Here is a 24,469-nt window from a genome sequence, read left to right as displayed (position 1 = left end):
CCTTCCGCCCGCGCGTTGCCAGGCAACGGCGTGATGGCGATGGCGGCGCGGCAGCGACCAGGCCTCGGCGTGGGCGTGTGTCTCAGCACGGAGTTTATTAATTATATATACACGCGCTATACATTCATGGGGCGGGCACGCGGCAGCGGCGGGCCCTGCCCGCGCCCCCCGCCCTGAGGAGGCTCCACGGGCCGGGCCCAGGCCGCTCCCCGGGGGACAGCCGGTGGGGGACAGCCGGTGGGGGACACGGGGATGGCAATAAAACACCGCCGCGTCCCACAGGGAAGGCGGCCCTCAGCACACAGAAGGCACTTGGGTGACGCAGCACCTCGGCTCCTGGGGCTACTTCAGCCAGCTCCAGTCGAAACTCTGCAAAGAGGAGCAAAACCACAACTGAGCGCAGGGTCTGGCTACTGGATGTGAGTGTCGTGTGATGGAAAATCAGTGATTGCCCTGGGAAAGGATGCTCCCAGGAGTTAACACAGTGCAGCACAGCACAGGAGCCCTGTCAGTCCACTCTGGTTTGGGAGATCATGGGATTTCCCACAGGATGAGTGCCTCCTCTCTCCTCTGCGCAAAGGCTGGGAGAGCTGGGATTGTTCAGCCTGGAGAAGCTTCAGGGTGACCTCACTGTGGCCTTGCAGTGCCTGAAAGGGCTACAGGAAAGATGGAAAGAGACCATTTCCGTGGGCCTGGAGTGCCAGCACAAGGGGGAATGGCTTCCCACTGCCCAGTGCCAGAGGGCAGGGCTAGGTGGGATTTTGGGAAGAAACATGGATCCGTGCGCACTGGCACAGGGTGCCCAGAGAAGCTGTGGCTGTCCCTGAATCCCGGGAAGTGTCCAAGGCCAGGCTGGATGGGGCTTGGAGCAGCCTGGTACCTTTTCCTATTCAAGGAGCTCTCCACGTGCCCAGGGCCCCCTCGGAGAGCCAGGTCCTGGCAGATGCCCCAGCACTTACCATCAGGCTGTTCTGCTCCTGCCTCACCTCCTGCAGAATGCTGCTGAAGAGCTCGAGGTAATTCACATTCTCACGGATCATGTCAGCAAAATTTTCCCTGCAGGAAGGAAGAAAGCCCCAAGGTGATGGAGTTCAAGCAGCACCAAAAGTAACACCCCCATCAAAAGGTGCTGCACTGAGGGGATGGATAAAAAAGCACCAAAAACAAAACCAAACAGCCCAAAAAAGTGATTTGTAGTTTGTGCAGTGGTAGGTGACACAAAAACCCGCCTGGAGGTGGCAGGACAAAGGGGAATGGCTTCACACTGCTAGAACATGATTAGAATTGTTAATGAAGCAAAGAGCAAAGCCCCCTCAGCATGGACTGAGGGAGAGGAGCCTTAAGAAGCAGATCCAGCCCAAGGAAGAGCAACATGACACGCAATGAACGGACGGCACAGTCCTTCAGCAGGGCACGCAGCACGTGGAACTGGCTCAGAAACAGAGAGCAGAGATTTCTGAATACACAGTGCAACCAAATCCCTGGTTTTTTAGAGCATTAGTGACACACGAATTCCTGAAACCACTCTGGGAAGGACAAAGGCCCTGAGACACTGAGCTCCCTGCAGGGGCTGCTCCCCAGCACAGCTCATACCCATCTTCAGGAGCTGCCAGCGAGGACAGAGGGTGAGGAGCTGCGTTCCCTGAGGAGCTCTGGGGGAGCCACGTGGCTGCTGGACTTGAGGCTGTCCCTTCCAGGCTAGAGCTCACCAGGGATCGGGAGGAGCTCTGAGTCTGCAAGAAAGACATTCAGAAGAATTTAGGCTTCAATGTTACGCAGGGAAGATCTGGGATTGCACATGAGCACTGTTGGTAACACACACACAGATGTGGCAACCAGGAGAGGGCTTCAGGCACTCTAATTAATGCAAAAAAAGGGAACTCTTGAACACTTTAAACTAACCAGGAAAGCACCTATTTAACTTCTGCTTTTACCGTCTCAGACTGCCCTTCTCTGCAGGAAAAAAAATACAACCATGGTGTGGCAGTTACCCCTTTTTGCTGAGTTTACTTCCTGGCTCATGCACTGGAAGAAATGCAAACAAATAAGCCAACAGCTACTCACACAAGCGATTTTCAGCAAATGCCAGATCTCCCTTTGTCTTTTTCCCTGCATCTGCATCACTGAGTTGTCAGCTTCCTTGATGTTATTTAGAGCCACCTCAATCTCGGGGAGCAGGTCAATGATTTTCTGCTTGCAGCCCAAGAGCTTGCTAGAATAAAAACCAGGCACAAAGTCAGACACAAGGCACTTCCCAGCACATTCTGGCAAAACCAAAAGCCCCACCGTGGGGTTATCTATAAGCCCCACTGTGGTATCTTCTCAACTCTGTAACACTACTGCTTTTTTTCCCTTTGAATTTGAAGGAATTTCTTTTCCCTTTGAATTTGAAGGAATTTTTAAATTTTTTTCCTTTGAAGATTTGAATTCCAACTTCCAACTGGCAGAATTTGCCTCATTTTAAAGTGAACTCTTGGATGCTAACAGTCACGTTTTTAAAAATTAAGTGGAAACTCAACGCAGAGGAGCAGAATTAATGCTATGAGAAACGTGAATGGAGCTTTTTGGGCTCTGACCTCCATGCTTTTCCCTATCCTTTCCAACTACAAAGCTCCAAATGCTGCAAGCTGGATTTGTTGGGATTTTTTGTCTGCATAAAGTACCTGAGGTGGCCAAAGAGCTCCTTGAGGACTCGGTCCTGGCTCTGCACTGTCTGCACAATGATCTTCACCATGTCTGTGCTGTCACTGTAGGCATGATCTGGAAGAGCCAGCAACCACCACGTTAGTAAACCCTAGCAGTATTCTCTGGGTTTCAGTCCAGAACAATTAATCATGGGGTAAAAGTGTGAAACAGTCTTTCAATCATCTTCTTCCATACCTGGAGGTCGTGCTTTTAATTGCTTGTACAGGTCTATGGCTCTCTGCTCCCTTTAAAAAGAAGAATATGATTCAGGCAGGTGTCAGCAGGCAGAAAAAAAGCATTGCAGTGAAGGGTGCCTTTCTAAACTCAGGCACTGGACCTTCTCCTACAGCTGGGACACGAGCATGGCCTTTGGAACACAGGGATGCTCTTTCTGTGATGGAATCCAACACTTTCCCCAAAGCTGTCTCTCTTTTTCTCCAACTATACAATTTCTTCTCAGAAAACCACACCAAGTGGAGCTTATTCTCAGTTTCAGATCCTCCCATGGCTCAGCTGTGCTTCTTTCCCCTGTACCCTTCATTATCTGATTTCATTTTTGAAACTCTGACTGCACAACTGCCTGAGAAATTCTTGTTCCTGCTCTGCATTTTTTGCCTGAATTTTATTGATATTCTGTAAATGGAAAGAGACAGCTGCATCACGAGCAAGACTGTGCTTCTCTTCTTCCCATTAAATAAACATTACTTCTTTCAAGGATTTCAAAAACAGCCACATTGAAAACTTCCAGCCTTGAACAAAATCCTCCCTGTTCTAAATCCCAGCCTGTCAGAAACAAGCAGCAGGTTCCCAGCCCTGATCCTGGTGGAACTGCAGCGGTGGAATTGCTTAAAAATAATGTTTAAGGAGGCACAATCCAGATTAGTTTGAGCTGCTGCTGCAGGAGGTGGCTTCTCCTTTGCACCACTTCCTGCCCTGTGCACCAGCTCTGCTGCAACTACACAGGATGAAAAGCAACTTTGCAAACAGGGAGGGGGGAGAACATGCCAGGAGCAGGCACATTTCCTCCCTGAACAGTCAGAGCTGCTCTGAAGAGCTCTTACTAACAGATTTAATGGCTGTTCAATCCCTTTCTTTGAGAACTGCCACTTGTGCTCTCAGCAGCAGCCCAGTAACTGCTTCCTATCTCTTCTCAAGATCAGGAACACCATTTAACTCTTTCATATTTTAATACTTGCCAAAAAAAAAAAAAATCAACTTTCCAAATATCCAAGTACCCATAAGATATTTACACTTGATTTGAAAATACTGAAGGTATTTAACAGGGTTTTACAATGATCACGTAGTTTTCTCACTCAACAATAAGAAAGTCATTCCTCTCCAACACAAAAAGAAATCCCCAGTTGAGACCAAGATTTATCTTAGTCCTGGGCTCTTGAAAGATGAGGTTTCACAGTTCAGCAACAAGGAAGTGTCCCACAAGTGGTGGGATCTTTCCTTTCACAAGCAAAATGATCTCAAATCAACCATAAACTACTCTGTACTTGTGGTTTGCATTTCAAAATCACTGAGGGAACCAGCTACAGAGGGGGAAAAACCCCCTCAGACGCTGAAATACACAAATCCAATTGTATGCAGTAAAAATGAGAAGCACAGGACTTACAGGCTCTCCATGACCTCTCCTTGGCGCCTTGCATACGGACTCTTCTGCAGCTCCACGATTTCCGTGTGCAGAGCCATGATCTGCTCATCCAGGTAGCCAATGTCTTCAGCCTGAGGTGAAATGTGGGCACAGATCAGACTCAAGGAGAGCAATCAAGGAGATAAAGATCCCCAGAACACTTGTGTGGATAATGGGCAGACTGCCTGGAGAGTTCAGGAGACAAAAAAGCGCTTTGGCACAGCGCTGCTACAATAATGGAGGTTTTTGTTCTCAGTGCATGGTATCACCTACAACCAAACCTCTGACCATCAACACTGGCTGAGAAAAATCAATTTCTTCATAAATCATCTCTCTGTGTCTCTGGATTGCCTCCTAGACAGACTAAGAGATCCCTGCGTACAGAGCGAAACATTTTCCGTTCCTGCTAAAGGGGCAGGGCAGGTGGAATAACAGAACACAGTTCTGATGGTCTGCCAAATAAGTATTGGGTGAGGTTCCTGCTTGTCTGGAAAAAGCCAGAGATAGTCTTGAGTTATTCTGCTAGAAGCAGCCACCTTTTTGTCCATTCCTTAGACAATAAAAAAGAGATGACTCTCATTTAAACCTGATTTGCATATTGACTTGCAGCATGCCAGTGATTGATGTCTGTACTCCTCAGTGAAATCCTGCAATTTTGAAGCTGCTGTGTAGCAGGTGATTGGATTTCAGCTTCCATGGGCATTTCTGTTTGCAGCAAATCCAGCCAGGAAGACTCCTGATCCATAGCAACACCATTTCTTTTGGGCAACAAGCAACATGTCTCTGCATTCCACTTTCCTTTTTAGAGAGCCGAGTCTGGTGACTTTTGTTGTTTTTGTCCAAATCCATTCAAACAACTTGGTGACAGGACAGTGTGTCTTTAAATGCACCTGCAATGGCATTCCCATCCCCACAGCAGGCAGGATATGAAACACTGAAGGGACACAGCAGCGGCACATATGTCACTTTGAATTCCTGTCACAATCTCCTTCTCACAGAGATAATGCAGCTTCTTTAACATCCCCTACCTGTGCACATTGAGAGGCCTTCTCTTCCATTTCCTTCCAGGCTTTGAGCATCTTCTCTGAAGCTTAAGAAAAAAGAGGTGTTGATTTATAAAAAGACATGAAGACACAAGCAAGACCTGGATTTTACCTGTATTGGTGTAATTTGAACACATGGAACATGCTGCTGCATCTCCCAGCAGGAGCCACAACACAGAGACACAGAGACAGCAAAGCTCCAACTCTGTGCTCAACATGAACTCACACAAAACCCTTAGGTAGGATTTCACTGCTTGCAATCACTGGCCTAAAGCTACTCTGAGTCTTCAAACTCCACCATTAAGCTCAACAACTGCCACTTTTGATTGAACACAGACTGTCCAAACCCAGCTCACAGTGTCTTTCCATTTTCCATCATCATCCTTCTGCCCAGTCATCATTTTTGACTCAGGGTGCATTTTTTAGCCATATATATTCAAACTACATGTAAATCTTGCTATTCTCTCCTGAACACTATTTGTTTCTGGGACATGAAACTGTAGCTGGTGCTCTTTAAACCCATCTCTCATCCTGACAAATGGCTTCTCCTAACAACAAGCACAGCAGCTTGTTAGCACTGTCAGCAAGTGCAGCAGCTCTTGCCCAGTCAAAACTCCAAATGAATCAGACTCTGAATGAATAAATAGCAAATATTTACCTCACCAGTACTATTAATGCTCCTGTTTTCTATTCTCAGTGCAGAACAGCTGACCACCTGTCTCATCACTGAAGGTCTTCAAAAACATTCTGTTTTTTATCCTCCTGCCAAACTCTTCTCCTACACCTCCCCCTAGCTAAAATACACCCATAAAGATGCTGAGCTCCTTTACAGAATCACAGGAGACACCCAGACAAGTATTCCCCACTACCTACATATGCCATAAGCCATCTGGTCACTGTATCTCTCCAGGTCGAGGCGAATGCTCTGGTGGAAGAATTCCAGCTTTGCTTTCAGCTGCTGGGATGCTGACACCATGTTGTTCTTCATTTTGATCAGGTTGGCGTTGTACCGAAGGAGGCTGAGCCTGACAGATGGAACAAGGACAGCACCCATTATCTAGAAAGCCCACCTGGACTTCAAAAAGAGGAAATTCTGTTCCTCTCAGGGAGACTGAGCACTGGCACCAGCTGCCCAATGACATTTTGGAGTCTCCACCCTTGGAGATATTTGAGAGCTGTCTGGATGTGGTTCTTTTTGAGCATGGATTGGGCTGGAGGACTTCCAGAGATCCCCATCTGTCGGACTATGCCCTTTTCTGACCCACAGATGGGGCGACTGAGAGGTGTTTTAAAACCTTTATTCCATTTCCAGTCTCATGTGAAGGGTGAGACAATACAGATGTTATAACTCACACCATCACAACCAGAAGCCAACTATTTCCTAATTACAGTACACTATGAGTGTTTCTTGGCCTATCAGCTTTAGCCACACCATGCTGTAGATGCCTTAAAGCCGATCATCTCAAATTACCCCTCGTGGGTCCCCTACAATGCATCTTTCATAGTTCTATTTCTCCACAGTATCCAGTCTTTTCTACAAGGCCATCCTTTGAAACTTGTTGCTGGTTCCATTTCTCTCTCAGCAATGTCTGTCCTATTCCATGGCATTTCTAAGTCAGCATTTCCCATCTCAAGCTTTGCATACAGATGCTCACTGTGTGAGCCTTCTGTCAGGCTCGGAGAATTCTCTACAAATCCATTTCCCACACCCGTTAACCTCAGCCATGCTGTGAGACTGAGTTTTTGGTTATTATCAGTGTCAGGCATTACCCAGCACAATTCCTGGAGTGGAATAAGCTCTCAGCCCAAATATGTTTTTATAATGTAAAGGCACAGAACAGCAGAGGGCTGTAAAATTCAGGGAACCAAAACTCCCTGAGATGCACGATTCCAGGCAAACAGACCCCATGCTGGCATAGCACTGCTCTCTCTGAATGAGCGACAACTCACATGGCAGCTCTCTGTCCCTGGAAGAGCCTGCTGTAATCCTCCTTCAGCCCAATGACGTAGTGAACCGCTTCTGCCCACACCTTGCGCAGCTGCGGGATCGGCAGCTGGATTTTGCTGTCCTGGACTGAACACAGGAGAAGCACAGTGCAGTGACAACTCTGGAAAAGGACAACATTCCTAATTCCTGCTTCAGGTGCCTAGGGAGCCAGGTAAGTTCTGCTCAATTTCTAGGTGATGCTGCTGAAGCAGCTATGAGCTTTTCGTGTCACAGCTCCCCAGGTATGTGACAACCTGTGACAACCCCCTTGTGGGGGGTTTTGGCCAAAAACCTCTAAAGCCCAAGGCAGCTCCATTTAATCCATTGATACTGGTCATTGTCCTGATCTGTTTCATCTGAAAATGTCTTCAAACCTTTTTTAAGTTTCCTCTTGGATTTTCTCATGTAGATGTTTAAGGGGAAAGGATGCGGGTGTGCTCCCCAACAGAGATGGGAGCTGCCAGTACACTGGGCTATCAATAAATATGGCGTAAAAAGCATTTGCTCCAAGAAATTCAGTACAGTGGTGCCATGCAATGAGATTCACTAGAATAAAACAGCCCAGACCACAGAAAAACCTGAGTCACACTAGAGGATGAGGAAAACCAGTGGAGACAGGCCAAAGAAAATTAAGTTACTGAACAGTTAACTGCATGTCACAAGGCATTTTCTTTACATGCAGTAACCCAGCAGATATCTCCTGTCCCCTGACACTACTTTTCTTTCACAGAGGTACACAGGGTCATCCATACAGATACAGATTTATAATAAATAAATCTTCAGAGAGATCTATTAGGTTGTGCAGTGACTGCTGTCGTCTCAGGAGACAAGTAGGGGAAGCAGCAAGCAAAGAAGCAGCTTCCATGCACAGCCTAAAAGCCCAAACTGGTGATGCCAGGGCTCTGTCATCAGGACATGAGTTAGGCTGCTTCAGGTTCTTACATGGCTCTCTTTGAACCAGAGAGAGCCCTTCAAGACAACACACAGGGTTTTATAAAGCAGATTTAATTTCATTTTGCATGAGAACAGCACTTGTCCAGCACTCACCAATGTAGTTGACACAGTCAGACAAACTCCGAGAAGCAAAGGGGCCATCGTAGACAGTTTTGCTTTTATCAAACAAGTAGACCATGTAGCTGTCCCAGCCTCTCTGGGGAGAAAACAGAAGAGAATATAAGCAAGAGAAACCCCAAACAGCTTCTACTAAGCCAGTACATCATGAACCAATTGTTGTGGGCACTCTCTCTTACCAAGTGCCTTTAAAAACTTATTTTGATAGATCCTACAAGAGGACAGAACTCTTTGCCAGCAATTAATTAAATATTTAGGCAGAGTACAACTACAGAAACCTGCTTACATTACCCAATAAAATACCTTTAGAATTACTACATTTACAGAGCTAACTGTCTCCTGTGGGGGAAGACTTAGGCAATTTACGTTCCCTAAGATTTTAAATTCTCTGAAAGACACGAACAGAATCCTTCTTACCACGCCATCAATAACACACTGGGAAGCAGGTTTCCGAGGGTCCAGGCAAATCCCTGTTTCCAACAGCAGCTCCTGATTTCCAGTGCTTATTCCAGTTTCAAACTCAATACGATTCTGCAGGGAATGAAGGCTTTCCTCAGGATGCAAAAGGAAGGACACAATCTTGGCAGAGGTCATGTTTAGGATGTGTACTATCTGGAAAAAGAGGACAAGTAGATTACAAATCCCTGGATATCAAAGACAAAGGCACACAAGCCTGGGATGGAGCACAGAGCAGAATGAGAGCATAATTTGGTTTTAACAATCACAATGAATCAGTTCAGGAGTAAAGCCCCACATAAAAAACTCAAAGCCCGAGCCTGTAACTTTTAATGTCAGGGAAATTGACAATCCAACACACTAAGACCCTTCACAAACCCTGCTGCAGCTTAGTTACATCAAAAGAACTGAGATAAAATTATCCTGTTTCCAGCCAGTCTTGCCTTGGCTAGTCTGACTGCAGTAAAGCTCAAGTAATTGTTTGAAGAGGAAAAATCTGTTCTACTAAACTGCACCTCTGTTCTACTACAGGCATTGCTACTAGAGGTAACTGGAGGTGACAGCATCAACAGGGAAGTCTGGGAAAACAGTTATTAGCAAATATGAAACCCTTATTTGATCCTGGCGAGCCCTGTCCAAGGTAACAAACAGTAATACAGGGTCATCCTTCTACTCCAAATGTAAAGCTAGAGATTAATATTGCAGGAGATGTTTTGTCCTCCGGTATGTACTGGACAGGCTGCGTATTTGCTCATTTCCTGATACCAGGAAAAACAATTGCCCCTGACCCTGGAAGCTGGACGATGCCAGGATTACAGCTTTGCTCCACTGAACACTCTCTGTCCTCTGGGATGCTCTCAGAAGGCCTTTACAGCCAGTAACAGCCCCCACTCACCTTCAGATTCAGTATGTGATCCATTAGCAGGAAACACCTCGGACGACTGGCCTCAGGATCTGAACCTCCACCCCTCTGCTGTGGATCCCAATTCAGCATCAGCTGCAACCAGTTTTCCATGGGCTCTACAATCAAACTGAAGCAGAAGAGCTGTAAGAAAGGGGAGGCCTTCACCAGGCTGAAGCAGCCCAGCTTCCTGGGCCTCTCCTTGTGTGCATTATTCAACAGGCTCTGACCATCTTTGTGGGAAACGGGCAGTGGAGAGCCCAAAGTACCCAGAGAAGAGCCACTGGCTATCCCTTAAGAGCAAACAGCAGCTTGCCAGGAGCTTGAAACACCCTGGAGAAAGGAGGGGCTCTCAAGCTTGGGATAAAGGAGGAAGAGCCCTCAGTTTAGAAGACCAGAACTGTCCCCTGTGACGAGGACACACATACCCACAGAGGCTGTGAGGCTGTGGTAGGTGCATGCTGAAGCGAACCTCCCCGTTCATCTCTTCAGAGGCAAAGATGTGCTTTGGGTCCTTCTTCTTGATCTTTTCATGCCTAGGAAATAAAATCCTTTGTGTATAAACTGAGGAGCGTTACTTTTGTAAGGGAGTAACCGAAGACAGCAAAAAAGGGCCAGTGTCCAGCAGCTTTAGAAAACAAACTCATCTTTCAGGACAAAGATGCCATTTTCAAACCACCCAGAACATCTCCATGTGGAAGAGAGGAGCCCTTCCAATAAACTCTGCCTCTAGAAAGATTCACCTATTCTCTTGCTCTAACAGACACCCAAGTTTCCTATTTTTTTCTGTTTCAGAACCATCCTTTGAAACACCAAGCAAACACACACTCCAGGCACAGCAAGACAAAGCAAAAACCTGCATAAGCAGGTTAAAGTCTTTCAGCACAGGTTTAAGTATCAGCACTTCCAAGCACCTCTTCCAGAATAAGTGTCTTACCAGGCAAATGGTTGCAGATTATGTAAGAAAGGTCTAAATCCTGCAATGCACTCGAACACCATTGTCCCAAAGCTCCAGTAATCAACAGTAACTGAGTAGGATTTGTTCTCAAAGAGTTCTGGAGCCTAAAAACAATCATAAAAAGACACTTTGACAGTGGTATTTCCTTGCATTTCTGCAGAGACAAAGCTGCACCCAGGTGTGGCTCCCTGAGAGGGGACAGCCTCTGGACAGGTCCCTAGGATCTCCATTTTTGGAGGTTTCAGCCCTTGGCAGTGCCAAGCCACAGCTGCCCTGCCTCAGTGCTGGTGACACTAAAAAAACTCTTACCAGATATTGCAATGTTCCAACAAAAGAAGTGCATAAACTTCCTTGATCCAGATCCTTTGCATATCCCAGGTCTATTATTTTGTGAACAATCTGCAAACAGTTTAAACAGCTCATCAGAAGAGTAAATGCTGAGGAAGAAAAAACACCAAACAACCCAGTGTCTGCTCAGTGACAGCCACAGAGTACTGTCAAGAGGAAAGCCAGAGTGGAAATTCTGGACAAAGTTCGTGGCAAAGATTCAGCAACAGTGTTAAAGCTTTTAGTAAATGCACAGTTGAGTTTTCAGTCCAGTTCAATGTGACAGCTTCCAGAAATGACAGTGGAAACACACTGATCACCTGACTTACCTTCCCACCTTCATCCTGAAGAACAATATTTTCAGGCTTTAAATCTCTGTGTATAATTCTGTTCTCATGCAAATACTGGATACCAGACCCTGAAAGACATGTGTTTGATGTAACAGAAAATAAAATCCACATTGATTAAGCGTAACTCTGATAAAAACCTCATACTGGGGGGCAAATTCCCAGCCTTCCATAATTTACCACCACTCATTTCTACACTTAACAGCTTCCAAACCTGTGTTTCTTCTCACTGCATTTTCACATCTTTGCAAAGACATGCCAAAGACACTCAACTTATTATGAAAAGAAAAACCCCAACAAACACTCTGGAAGGGGACAAGAATAAATCAAGCAGAGTTGCTCTTTATTTCAGGAATTCAGCTGGAAGTCTTCTTGAGCACTGAAAGGACAGAAGTCCAGGCCAGTACTCGGAAATAGTTTTTTATGCCAAAACTAGCTCTTCCTACAAGCAGTGACAGGTTATCTGTAAGAGAATTAAGAAAACAAGGTACCAAAGAAACAGGTACTTCCCAAGGGCCTGATTTCTTTTAATACCCTGTTCATTTAAGTTCCCTTTTCATGGTCAGCTGAAAAAGGAAAATACCACTACACTTAAAAAAAAATAAACAAAAAACCTAACCTAACAAAAAGAAAGCATTAACCACATACCGATGTCACTAAGCAGAGAAAGGATTTGACTTTCCTTCAGCCCACAGCAGTTTTCTGGTTTGTTTAGCAACTACAAAAAAGCAAAATATGTTCAGACCCACACTTGCAACAGTTAACAGCAAAAAACAACATTTTCCATCCCCTGTTGAAACTAACCAGCAAACAGCACAGCTCAAGGAGCCTCCTGCTGAATGGGGCAGTAGACTTTGTGCAATAAAATCATGGGCAAGAAGAAAACAACTCAAACAAAACGACAATTCAGAAAGAAAAGGGGTAGGAGACAAAGGCAGGGCCACAGGCAAGGGAGGCTCCCCCTCAGCACTGTCTTCATGAGCTGTCAATAAAAGCAGCTTCAGCACTTTCTGACTTTTAGAGATGACTGAGGTGCTTCAGCCCTCATGATGGATTCACAAGGAGAAATTAATAATGAAGTGAAACACAAATGATGCCAAACGAGAAAGATTTAAAGAACAGAATCAGAAATAAAAAAGATTATGGTTCTTTTTAAAGCAGTACAGAACATCAGATGGAATGAAGCATGTTACTTCCTAAGTTGTTTCAGCATGTATGCCACACCTAAGGATTCATCAGAAATGAAGTGACCAAACTCTGCATTGCAAGTAGAGCTAATTTCTCAGCCAGGGTCTCTAATCTGCCTTCAGGGAGTCTCCAAACTTTTACTGCAATAATACATCAGCCAGATGTCTCTGGGACCGTGGCCAGGTGCCTGTTTCTGCAACCCCCAAAGGCTTTTTTATATATGCCCCTTCTTTTACTGTGACTTAAACCTTAACAGCGTTTCTTGGCCTGTTTTTAACAACTCAAAACCATATAATGAGATGGGATTACTGCATTCACCAGCGGCTCACAATCCTCAGGACTGCTCCCCAGGTGATTTCTAAGCAAATCCTGACAGAGATTTGCTGCTTCACCTTTCCAGAAATTGCTGCTTCCTGAATCCAGCTGTAATGGAAGGGGAGCACAAACTCTACCAGGACACCAAACCACTGCCTGGAGAACTACTGAAAGGCTCCTTTATTTTTGGGTGTTGCCAGTGTGCAGACTGGCAGTTCCCAGTTCAGCAGGAATAGAAAACCTTCAGAATCCCTGGAGGTCCCAGTCCAGCAGAAATAGGCTCATTCCCTGTGCTGACAGCAATGTAACACTGGATACACATGAACCCCAACCAGTCAGACTCTAACAGATGGAGACTCAGCAGCGAAGCCAAACCTGCTGGGTGGCAGCAGCTGCACTAATGCTAAAGCAGCTCCACAAAAGGACACACCAGGATAAAAGAGTATCTGCCCTTGGCTTGCCCTCTGGTTTCAAAAACACAAGCCTCGTTTCCCACGTGCGTTTTTTCCCCACTCTGCGTTAACTGGCTCAGGTTTTTGCTTTTATATTTTTCACATTCTGTGCTGCTTTAGTGTGTGGGTCTGAGCTTCACATTAAGGGATGGTGAGCTCTCTGCACAGAGCAGGGACACAAAACAATTCCTTCTCCAGCTGGGGACCAAGGACAAATGATCCAAATCTCAGCCCCAAGAGCACAAACAACGTGGGCTGAAGAGAGAAAAACAAGCAGGATGGGACTGCATGGGCTGGAGCTGGAATTGGACAATGAACTCCAATGTGCAAATGGAGCAGAACTGATCAAAGTGAGAGATCCTGTGAGCGCTCGTGCGTTTTGGGACCATTTTGGTTCATCCTGGGTGCAGCCCTGGCTGGGCTCTTGTGCTGCCCAAGGTGGATCCACTGAGGAGATCCTTTTAATAAATCCCTGCTTTATTCTTTAATTCTGTCCAGCCTCTGTTCTAGGTCAGCCTTCACAAGGCATCACAGCCAAAAAGAGAAGCTCCACAGAGCAGCCCTGGTGACAGGAGCAGCGCTGACACACCTGTTTGGGTTAGTGGTAGTTGGTTTTTAGTGAAAGCACAGCAGGCGTTACCTTGCGGAGGTCGCCCCCCGAGCAATACTCCATGGCCAGGAGAGGAACGTCGTTAACCAGGAAGTTCATCTCCTCAGGAACTTCACAGGCTCTGACCACGTTGGGATGGTTCAGCCTAAGCACACAGAGAGCTGGATGAAAACTCTCTTGGGAGAATGAGACAACAGATTGCAACACAACGATGTTTTATGTTCCAGGGACAGCTTCTGTTCCCCACAGGAATCCTTTCTCACTCATCAGGTGGTACCTACCAGTACCCAAATGCATAAAATCCACACCTTGGGAACACACAAACCAGTGATGAGCAGAAATGATGTCTCAAAGGCAAGGTACAGGACTTTGAAGATGGGGACCCAGACTCAAGTTGTGAATTCTAGCACAGTCCTGGCAGTGTCATTACATGTGTCTGTGTATGTGCTACTGTATGTAGGAACAGACTCCCCCCAGCCCAAGCATTTCACAAGAACCCCTTAACACCTGTGTAACTGCACCAGGCAGCTGAAAGCCACATTCACAGGGAAAAATTAACTTCTGCAGCTGAATTCAAACAGCTGCTTCCTGACTGTCTCCTGGGACATGCTACTCTTGGGAATAAATGCTATATCCAGAAGGAAATGAAAGCAAATTATTTCCCTCTACATCTTCCAAAGCCTCTGGACACCAATGCAAGAACAGCTCATAACTCAGTGGTTGTTTTCAGCACCCAAATCACACATCGCCCAAGCCCTGACTTACAAATTCATGTTCCCTGCAAGTGGTTTCCCCCCATGTCATGGCACACAGTGAGCAGGTGAAGGTAACAAAGCGACAGCAGGAGCTCAGAAAAGCCCTGAACACCAGGGTCACTGCAGGCCTCGGGGAGGACAACTCAGAGCATCCCTGCTCCCACCAGGGGGACAGAGGACTTCCTGCTCCAGGATCTCTCTTTCTCTCTCAGGAGCAGTTCTGTGAGACCCAAACACCCAGAGGCAGCCCCCGCATCCATGAGACCAAAGCTGTCCAGCCCTGTTTCACCTGCTGGAGAGGGAGGCTGGGCAGCACAGAGCATGGACTTTCTCACAAGGAAGTGTAAGGAGAATTTATTCTTTACATTCGGCAGCGTAACAGAATAAAAGCAATTCCAGGATCCCCTGGTTGCTAAATCAAAACCAAAAGTACCAAAGGGTATGGGAACACGTGGGCGTTCCCAAATCACAACATCAAAACTCAACCCACAGGGCGGTGTGAGTTCGGAGGAATTTCGGATGAGCAAACAGCCCAGGCAGCACGACAGGGCAGGGGGCCTGCGGGTCACCAGCTGCCAGGCCAAGGCAGGAGCTGGGGGCATTGGGATGAGAGATAAACCAGCACAGGCATGCCAGGTGACAAGAGGCCCAGGGGCTGACCCCCGCCGTCGCCACTCCCGAGGCACCCGCTGTCCCCACAACACGGTCCCATCTCCCCGCACTCCCCTCTCCCGGCCAGTCCACGGGCTGACCCCCGGCTGTGCCCTCTCCCTGTCTGTCCGGTGCCGCCGTGCCGGGCCGGGCCGGGCCGGGCCGGGCCGAGCAGAGCCGTGCCAGCCGGCCCGCACTCACTTCTTCATGATGTCGATCTCGTGGCACCAGCGGTCCTTGTTCTTGACGCTGAGCTCCAGCCGGCACGACTTGATGGCCACGCGGTCGCCCGAGTCCTGCGGGACACAGCGCCGTCAGCCGCCCCGGCCCGGCCGTGCCCTCCCCGCCGCCCGCCCGGCCCCACCTGGTGCTGGTACAGGCACACGTTGCCGAAGCCGCCGGTGCCCAGGCGGTCGCGCATCTCCCAGGGCCCGCAGCCGCCGGCCGGGTGCCCGCGCAGCGCCGCCCCGGCGGGGGCCCGCTCGCCGGCGGCGGGCGCGGGGGGGCCGGCCCGCTCCATGGCTCAGCCGCTCGCTCCGGCGCTCCGCCTTTATCGCCGCGGGGCCGCCCGGCGCCGCCCGCGCCCGCGCGGGGCCGCCGCCGGCAGCGCCGCCTCAGTCGCGGAGGGAGAAGTCGAAGGGCTGGAAGTCGCGGCGGAAGGCGCGGGCCTGCGCCGCCTCCTCGGGCCGCTGGGCGGCGCACTGCCGCCAGTCCGCGCGCTGCGGCTGCGCCAGCAGCGCCTCGCTCGCCAGCACCTCCCTGCAACAACAGCGCCCTGACGTCACCGCCGCGTCGCCGTGACGTCACGGCGGGGCCGGGGCGGGGCGGGCACGCACCTGCCGAACTGCAGCGGGAAGCGGCCGCGGATGCGGTGGAACAGCTTCTCCCCCGTGTCCAGCTCCACGTAGAAGTACGGCGTCCCCGGCTGAGCCACCTGCGCGACGGCAATCACGGAACCACGGAATCAGTTCGGCCGGAAAACACCTCCGACGCCATCGAGTCCGACCCGTGACCCACCGCCACCTTGTTAACTGGACCATGCCACTAACTGCCACGTCCAGTCTGCACCCTGAACACCTGCAGGGCTGGCGACTCCACCTCTCCCCGGGCAGCCCCTTCCAGTGTCCTTCCTGGGCAGCCCATTCCTAAGCACCCTTCTGAGAAGAGCAGCCAGGGGGCAGGCAGACCCTCCTCCCAGCCAGTTCAGCTGTCCCCATGCCACGGTCCTCTCTTCTGGGAGGAAATTTGGAAAAATAACCCCACAAACTGCCCGAGGTCGGTGCCTGACCTCAAACAAAACCTTCCATGGGAGGAAGGAGCAGTGGGTCACTTCCTGCTGGGATCACCTGGTATTCTGTGGTTTAATTCTGCCATGAGTGACTAAATGAGAAGCAGGCAGGTCTGGTCATTCCTAACGTCATCTAGGTCACCCCAGCCCACTACACACACAGTTTTTGGAGGACGAGGCCACGCTCACATTTCTCAGCTGAGAAATCATCTGTTTTTCCTGGGAACTTCTCCCAGAGCAGAATCCTGGCACATCCCCAAATCAAGTCCATGAGGTTCTGCCTCCAACAGCTTGTCCCACCCCACAGAGTGACCTCAGAGGGGAACAGAAGCTTAGGCAGGACAGAGGGGAAGTGAAGAGGTGAAATCTGGCCCCGTACTTGCGCGATATCCGAGTGCTCTGGGATTTCTAACAGTTCAATCTGCTGCTCCTGTGCTTGTGTAATAAAGGCCTCCTTGATGTCTTCAGAAGTACAGAGGTCCAGTGGGACAGGAATGACCTGGAGAGGGAGGACATTTCCATAAAAGAAGACGAGACAACACGTTTGCAGAAAGCCATCAGTCCATCACTGGAGCTGGTGGGCTCCTCAGTACAGCTCAGCCTCATCACACAAGACAGGTGAGCACCCATCTCTACAGGCTTAAACTTATGAGACTTTTTTCCCTGTAGGAGCTGGACAGAGAGCTGAAAACTCCAAGCTTGAAAGTTCTCAGCACAGCCCTCTCCTTTCTCATCTCTGTGGTAGTTCTGATACAGCTCTGATACACTTACAGACCTGCCACACACAGCAACCACCACGGCAGACCCCAAAATGACTCTTTCAGTTCATCTGGAGTTTATATTCAGTGCAAGTTTATGTTTTCCCAGAGCAACACCCAAACCATACCTGTAGCTGCAGATGCTGACTCCTATAGTTTCTTTCAAATAGGACATATCTCTTTCCCTTGCTTCTGAAAAATTCCTTTAGAGCAGCCTTGTATTTGGTCACTTCTTCCAGCACCTCTGAAGACAAGTCCACCACTGACTGATAGTGCCCAATTGGCAAAATCAGGACGTGGTCAGGCGACAAACCCCCTTTGGCCAGGGCAAGGTAGCACTAGAGTGAAACAACACACACCAGTTACTCACTGTGCTGTAGGAATTTACTCTCTGACTACTCATTCTGAGTAGCCACAGGAAAAGGAGAGTCTTCTATGTTGCTTATTAGGGATTGTTTATTAGCCGTTTTATTTGAATTTAATTTTACACTGAATTTATTAATCACTAGAGGAATGAGAAAGAGACAAAGAGACTGCCAAATGACCAAAAAAAGTATCTTTTGAATGCCAGAGGAATGCCTTGTGTGCAGGGATGCTGCTGAGTGAACTTCACCACTGAGGCAGGAATTTCTTATCCTGACACAAAAATCCAGTTAAAAATTTGAACTAAACCTGTGGACAAACCTGTCCCTGTAAGTGGATTATGCTATACAGGAGCAGTAACTTTAAGCAAAGTGCATAAAACACTGATGGACTGAGCTTCAAACTCAACATCTTGAAGTACATTTTGGACACTTTCTTTTTCATCTCTATAGAACAAAACTGTAACCAGCCGTCCCAGAGAGATCTGGCACTGGTGCATCCTGCTGCCAAAGCAGGTTCCAGCTTTCTTCCAGCTGGAAAAGTTTTGCCAGATGGTAAGAGAGAGCTGGCACAGCAAAAAGTGTTCTGGCACTGGAATCCAGCTCTGCTGCTGGAACAAAACTGGGCCACGCTTCACTTTTAAGAGTTTATGTGTTTGTAGAGGAGATGCAAAAGAACTGAAAGCAAACCCAAGAGCCAGCTGCAAATAAAGTTTGGTTTCTGTTTAAAATTGGAGATTGTTATTTTGTTTTGCCATGTCTTAGTATGATTCTGACCTAGCAAAGCCCATGCTGCAGGTACTTACATGTGTGCCAATACTGACAACCAAGTGCTTCTCCACCTCTGGGCTGGCCAGGCAGAACCAGCAGGGCCCCGTGGGCTGAGCTTTGTTGGGAAAGAAAACAAGGATTAGCAGAAGGGGTATTTGTCAGAACACAGACAACCTGGTATTTTCCAGACACCCTTCCCAGTTTATGAAGTGCTGAAGGTGTCAGAAGGACACAGCTCTGGCCAGGGAAATTCCAGCAAGAAAGGAGGCGGTGGCAGTCAGACCCTGCTGACTGCCATTCTCCTGGAATGCTGTAACCTAATGAAGGAGGAGCTTAATAGTTCCAGGAGTTAGCAGTTGCAGCTCACTAATAAAAAATCACGAGCAAATTGTAAGCAAACAAATCAAAATGAGGTAAAATTACTGCACAGGTAAAGACAAGGGCAGATACTGTCAAACACACTTATCAGTTCTGGCCTATCCATCACACCCAAAACACCTGGATTCACACCCAAACTGTGATACCTGAGCTGAGCTCTTTGGAAGTGCCATGTCTGGTTCAGAGGGTAAATGCCATCAGCCCAACCACAACCACCACAGACCCAAAGAGCCTTGAAACTATGCTCTTGACACTTCTTTCACCCACTGAAGCCAATCTTCCCTTGGAAAAGAGGGATCCTTCATCCTCCTGCATTCCCCCAGCAGCTGGCAGTGACAGAGATCTCTGGCCAGCTGACAACAACAGCTCAACAGCTTGAGGGACAACTTGGAGTGGCATGGTCCATCCAAAGCCTCGAGGGAAGAGCTCAGGAAAAAAGCATCCTCACACTTACGGGGTTTCTTGGCTTGCTTAGGTTGGGAGTCCCCTTTCTCTTTCCCTTCTGAGGGACGTTTCTTTCCCTGGTGCTTGTTCAAGTCAAAGAAAAACTGACAAGCTGGCTCTTCCTGTTTAGGAAATGAAAAGTGAACAGGATGTTAAGTTAGAACTGCGTCACAGCAAGTGACAGGATATACAAGAATTTGATTTTTGCAGAAGAGCTGCAAACCACTTTTAAAAGCATCAATATCTCAGAATCTTTTAGGCTGGAAAATCCCTCCCAGCCCATGGAGTCCCAGCTGTGCCCAGTGCCCACCTTGTCCCTAGCCCAGAGCACTGAGTGCCACCTCCAGCCCTTCCTTGGACACCTCCAGGGATGGGCACTCCAAAGCTCCCTGGGCAGCCCCTGCCAAGGCCTGAGCACCCTTTCCAGGAAGAAATGCCTTCTGAATACCCTGGAAGAGAATGACCTGTCCTCCTAGTAATGCAGCAGACTTTACCAGCCACAGTCAAGGAAAAACTTCAGGGAGAGCTGCCCCAAATGATTATGCTCTCCTATTCAGCCTTATGCTGAACATTCAGAATTGCCTGATTTTATGGATTATTCAAATCTTTTCGTTTGCCAGCCAGTGCCAAAAGAATGGCTTTATTTCTTAGGGATGCTAACATGTCACAGACTTGCCAGAGGTTGAAAACATTTGACTGAGTTATCCCATACAGCCAAATGCCATTAGAAGGCTTTAATGCTGAAGAGGAAAAAACTCTTGTCCCCATATTTCTTATAGTCCTTCTTTAAGAAGTGAAAGGTCACAAAAAGTTCTCCCTGGAGCCAAATGCCATTAGAAGGCTTTAATGCTGAAGAGGAAAAAACTCTTGTCCCCATATTTCTTATAGTCCTTCTTTAAGAAGTGAAAGGTCACAAAAAGTTCTCCCTGGAGCCTTCTCCAGGCTGAACACCCCCAGCTCCCCCAGCCTGGCCCCACGGCAGAGTTTTGGACAGAGATATCCCAAAGGGAAAGCCAAGCAGTGTTGTGAGCACAGAGAGTGAAGCAGGAAGGCACAGGGAAGTGGTTTGTGTCTTGTAGGGAGAAACAGATAGCAAGGTACCTCTGCAGAGAGCGGGGCTTTGCTCTTGGGAGCCTCCTTCCTCAATTTCCGGTAGGGATTTTCGGTGACGTCCTGAGGCTGCTTCACCAGCTCTGCAGGGTCCATTGAGCTCATGGGCACGATGCTGAAGGCATAGAGGTACTGCAACAAACACAGGTGCTCAGGGACAAGCAGCTCCTGGCCCAGCTGCACCTCTGAGGAGATCACTTACGAACTAAGACACCCCAGAACACTTCCACACCACTCAGCACATCAGTGTTTGTGCCAAGGCAGGGCAGGGAAAAACACACCCTCTGTGCCACTGTCCCACCCAGGAGCTTATGTGGTGCATCCTTGATCCCTGGTGTTTCCAGGCCTTCTTTCTGGCCTTTTTGTTACCAGGCCTGGATCCTGTGCACCCTTAACTACCAATCAATATTCCATGCTGTTCTTAAGGGAAGAAGAGAAACAGGTTAAAAACCTCATGCCAGAAGCTGGTTATTTTCAGTGGTTTGTGCCTCAGAACACCACGTGCAGCCCTTACCCTTCTGCCGTAACAGGCAAGTGGTACCTATTACTCAAGTGAGACACATATCTCCACTTCAGCCAAGCTTTTGAGTGCCTGATGCTGTCCTCTAAGTGGTCTCACTGCCCTATTATTGTACTTGAGGAAAGAAGAAAGATTCAAGGGTGTCAATACCTTTTTCTTGCTTGTATTGCCAACATCAGCAAGTGCAATAAACCTGGTGACGTGCTGTGGGGTCTCCTGTAGCACCATGTGATTCCTGTAAGGAAGCAAAACCTGGCTGTACTGCTATATAAAGTATTGAAAGGACAGTGGGAGAACCCCTGCCTGCCATGAAGATACTCAGACAGCACACCAGTCCTCCTGTGTTCCTTAAAAACTGAACCCTTACTTGAAAATAAATGAGATTTCACATGATTTTTACAAACCTGTAAGGAAGTCTTTCATAATAGGCCTTCTCCAGGGCAGCAAAATGGTACCTTGGTTTGAGACTTGCAGCCAGATCTGATACTAACTTGGAGCCACACTTCTTGGTATCTATTTCTCCCTACAAAACACAAACCAAGCTTTATTTAAACCTCTTAAAGAGTGGGGAAAAGAAAGGTTTAATATACTTCTCTCTACACTCGAGTGAGTACATTCCCAGAAAATTCATGCCAGGGGAAGTCAAACATAGAATGGCATATTAAACAACTACAGGGAATGCCATGGGAACTTCTGAGATCTGAGTTTTCTTTCTGGGCCAGAACATCCCAGCAAATTGTTCTCTACAAGCCCCAGGGGCAGCAGGGTTGGTTATCATGCTGTGAGGGAAGGCTCCTCATGCATTTAAACTGAGGATTGTATCCTTTTGGATGTTGGAAGAAACTGAGAGGAAGCAAAAAATGTTCTTTTGCCACGTGTGTGGCCTTGCTGCCCAGACAGGCTTCAAATAATCTGAAAATCGCTTCTGCTGAGGAACATTAACACAACAAAACTGGACACAAATGAAACAACGCCCTCAAAATCCAGACTGAGGAAGAACCAGACCACCTGACTGATACTTAAGGAAATAAACCCCAAAACACTTAAAAAAGTGGTAGGGACAGATAAAATGCCCTGAAGTCTCACAAATCCCCCTCCTTTCAGTCCTTCTTCTCAGAAGAACCAGAACATCTGCTCTCCCTGTTTTTACTCCCAGTTTTCTCAAGCACTTGGAGAGGGCGAACAGAACTCCCACTCGGAGAGGAAGCGGAAAGGCAACGCTTTGTGAAACCCCAGGAACAGAACACTCACCGCGCTGTTGGCAAAAGTCCCCACATCTCTGGGCCAGGGGGATGTCAGCAATATATCCACACCCCTGAAGTTTGGGGTTGAGAGCAGGGAGGTTTTCAGCTCGGCCACGTCCTTGGCGCTGAAGCAGTGGGCGGGCGCGGGCTGCTGCTGCGCCTCGGTGCCGCTCAGGTACGCGATCTGCAGCCCCGAGCAGCCGCTGTAGACGCCCCTGCGGCCTGCAGCGACACACGCACGGCCCTGAGAACGCCAGAATCCCCCGGGCAGGGCAGCAGCAGTGCTGACTCGCTGCCGCTGCCGCCATCCTCACGGGCAGCTCACGCGCCGTGCCCAGAGCGCCGGCATTGCTCGGTGACACAGCTCAAACCCGAGCCTGCCCACAACGGAGCTCTTCAGACAAGCCCCAGTCGTCCCCCTCCTCCCTGCCATGTGGCTTCCCAAAAACTCATCCACAGCAGTAACACGACCGAGCAAGGTGCCTCTACTAAGTTATATTTTTGGCCTGGTGGCAATTCTGGAAAGAATTTGGTTTTTCCTTTTAGCTTTGCTACACTTCGCTTGTTATCTCTGCTACTGCAGTACAGCCACTCAGCAAAATCGTATTCAAACCTCCTCCTACAGAGACAGGCATGCTCTGGGAATAAGATCCCCTCAAAAAACAGGCACTTGCAACCACTACTCCTTCTGGTTAGCAAGTTCAGTATCAGAGAAATGGGAAAAAAAATCAAGAAAGCAGGTTTTTTTTTCATATTTTACACAACATCAAGTTCAACTCCAGTCTGAATCACAGGATAAAAAATGCCACTTCCAACTCCCAGAAAAAGGAAGGTGTTGAAGTAGGAAGATGAGAGAATACTCGTGAGAACGCCAGCAGGCACAGGCAGCTCCCTGAGCCCAAACCCCCTGCAGCCTTACCCAGGTAAGTGATGTTCTCAGCTAGCTCACAGCCGCTGACGTCCGGGAAGTAGCTCAGGGTGTCCGGGTTGTTAGCACCAAGCACGTAGGTTGGGATTGGAGCTGAGGGAGAAAACCTCGTGCACTCAGTGAGCTTTAATTCCAATGCACCCAGCCCACGCTGCCCAGGACTCACAGCAGGAAACCCCACCCGGTCAGAGCCTCCACCACACTTTGGCACAAAGTGTGACGAGAAACCTTCTGGCAGAGTGAGTCCCAGCCTGGAATTCCCATACCTGCAGGAGGGGAACGAGCTCTGCTGCACCCACATCGCCCTCCCCTGCTTGTGTAAGATTAACTCCAAGGCGATGCACAGCCCTAAGGCCGGTGGTGTTCCAAACAGACCCGTCTTTCCCTCCTGTGTGGGGCTTCCCTGCTGGAGCATAACTGCTTGAACACCACAGTGCCCGCCGTGGCTCCTGAATCCCAAGGCAGGCTGTGAAGCAGTGCCAGCCCCGGGTGACACCACCCTCCTTCCTTACCTTTCTTGGCTCCCGTGCGGTACTCGGCCCATTCTGCCTCGGAAGTAGAGCCAAAGAAATTCCCGACACACAAAAGCATCTAAAAACACCAGATAAAGCAGGAGTCGCCATTTCACCACAGACAGAACACACACACAAAGGCTTTGCTCGCATCGCTTCAGCAGCATTTGCTTTGCTGAAGTGAAGAGATTCCTCTGTGTTTATCTGTGTTAAACGCAACATCAACGGGTTTAAAGGACAGCCAGCTGCCCTCCCGCCTTCTGTGCGCAGATCACGGCTCCCCCCAGTCGTCTGGGGCTGGACAGGGAGGGCTGAGGGGCGGCAAACCCCTCCGCACACCGAGCAGAAAGAGGGGGATCGCTGCCGCGGAGGGACGGGACAGCAACACCCAGCCGAGCACCGCCGGCACATGTCCGCCTCGGCCGTGCGGGACGGGACGGGAACCCCGCAGGAACGGCACCACGTCCACCTCCCACCACAAGCCTTACGTCGAAGCGGCCGCTCTTGGCCTGGATGGTGCGGACCCGCCCGAAGATCGCCTCCAGCCGCCCCTCCACGTCGCCACACGCCAGCCTGCGGGACACCGCGCGGTAAGAACGGCTGACAGGCACGGTCCGGGCCCGGCCCCACCGCAACCTCACCCGCCCCGTCCCGTCCCACTCACACGCGCAGCGGTGCCGCCGCCATCACGAAAACGCTGGACCCGAGCCTCCCGCCACTTCCGGGTGCACCGCTCAAAGCGCTCCGCCACTTCCGGGTGCGCTGCCCG

General features: G+C 49.0%; 2 protein-coding genes across 4 annotated transcripts; both read right to left on the bottom strand.

Annotated features, from left to right (window-relative positions):
* Window positions 1-82: 82 nt before the first annotated feature.
* On the bottom strand, window positions 83-15,988 carry CHUK (component of inhibitor of nuclear factor kappa B kinase complex). Of its 2 annotated transcripts, XM_068196984.1 has the most exons (21): window positions 15,750-15,987; window positions 15,587-15,681; window positions 14,010-14,124; window positions 12,063-12,132; window positions 11,397-11,485; window positions 11,050-11,139; window positions 10,720-10,844; window positions 10,211-10,318; window positions 9,777-9,912; window positions 8,843-9,037; window positions 8,402-8,504; window positions 7,318-7,441; window positions 6,241-6,392; window positions 5,353-5,414; window positions 4,307-4,416; window positions 2,881-2,930; window positions 2,664-2,760; window positions 2,065-2,212; window positions 1,594-1,733; window positions 960-1,056; window positions 83-369 (listed from the first exon to the last, which is right to left on the bottom strand). In XM_068196984.1, the coding sequence occupies exons 1-21, from the start codon at window positions 15,903-15,905 to the stop codon at window positions 343-345; spliced, it is 2,289 nt and encodes a 762-aa protein (XP_068053085.1). In that variant the 5' UTR covers window positions 15,906-15,987; the 3' UTR covers window positions 83-342. The 2 variants fall into 2 exon arrangements, 1 of the variants encoding a protein (XP_068053085.1); XR_011001185.1 differs by lacking the exons at window positions 83-369; window positions 960-1,056; window positions 1,594-1,733; window positions 2,065-2,212; window positions 2,664-2,760 and adding an exon at window positions 3,023-3,318 and having other exon boundaries at window positions 2,880-2,930; window positions 15,750-15,988.
* On the bottom strand, window positions 15,964-24,469 carry CWF19L1 (CWF19 like cell cycle control factor 1). 2 transcript variants are annotated; one of them, XM_068196985.1, is made up of 14 exons: window positions 24,365-24,469; window positions 24,189-24,273; window positions 23,701-23,779; window positions 23,180-23,281; window positions 22,268-22,482; window positions 21,421-21,539; window positions 21,167-21,251; window positions 20,488-20,628; window positions 19,397-19,508; window positions 18,600-18,679; window positions 17,560-17,769; window positions 17,053-17,172; window positions 16,222-16,319; window positions 15,964-16,144 (listed from the first exon to the last, which is right to left on the bottom strand). In XM_068196985.1, exons 1-14 carry the CDS (start codon window positions 24,385-24,387, stop codon window positions 16,000-16,002), a joined length of 1,614 nt encoding a protein of 537 aa, XP_068053086.1. In that variant the 5' UTR covers window positions 24,388-24,469; the 3' UTR covers window positions 15,964-15,999. The 2 variants fall into 2 exon arrangements, with proteins under 2 accessions (XP_068053086.1, XP_068053087.1); XM_068196986.1 differs by lacking the exon at window positions 23,701-23,779 and having other exon boundaries at window positions 15,973-16,144; window positions 24,365-24,464.

This window comes from Anomalospiza imberbis, chromosome 8 (assembly GCF_031753505.1).
Source record: "Anomalospiza imberbis isolate Cuckoo-Finch-1a 21T00152 chromosome 8, ASM3175350v1, whole genome shotgun sequence".
In the NCBI taxonomy this organism is placed as follows: Eukaryota; Metazoa; Chordata; class Aves; order Passeriformes; family Viduidae; genus Anomalospiza; species Anomalospiza imberbis.
This window is presented reverse-complemented; position numbering and strand designations above follow the sequence as displayed.

Excerpts from the sequence above, each read along its gene's own strand:
- CHUK (XM_068196984.1), bottom strand. The coding sequence starts at position 15,905 with ATGGAGCGGGCCGGCCCCCCCGCGCCCGCCGCCGGCGAGCGGGCCCCC. Across the intron at positions 10,845-11,049 it reads TTGGAACATTGCAATATCTG|GCTCCAGAACTCTTTGAGAA; the intron begins GTAAGAGTTTTT and ends GATTGTTTTTAG. Across the intron at positions 5,415-6,240 it reads CCAGATGGCTTATGGCATAT|CTTCAGAGAAGATGCTCAAA; the intron begins GTAGGTAGTGGG and ends TTTTTTCTTAAG.
- CWF19L1 (XM_068196985.1), bottom strand. The coding sequence starts at position 24,387 with ATGGCGGCGGCACCGCTGCGCGT. Across the intron at positions 23,780-24,188 it reads CCAAGAGCGGCCGCTTCGAC|ATGCTTTTGTGTGTCGGGAA; the intron begins GTAAGGCTTGTG and ends TGGTGTTTTTAG. Across the intron at positions 18,680-19,396 it reads TAAGCAAGCCAAGAAACCCC|CTCAGCCCACGGGGCCCTGC; the intron begins GTAAGTGTGAGG and ends TTCCCAACAAAG.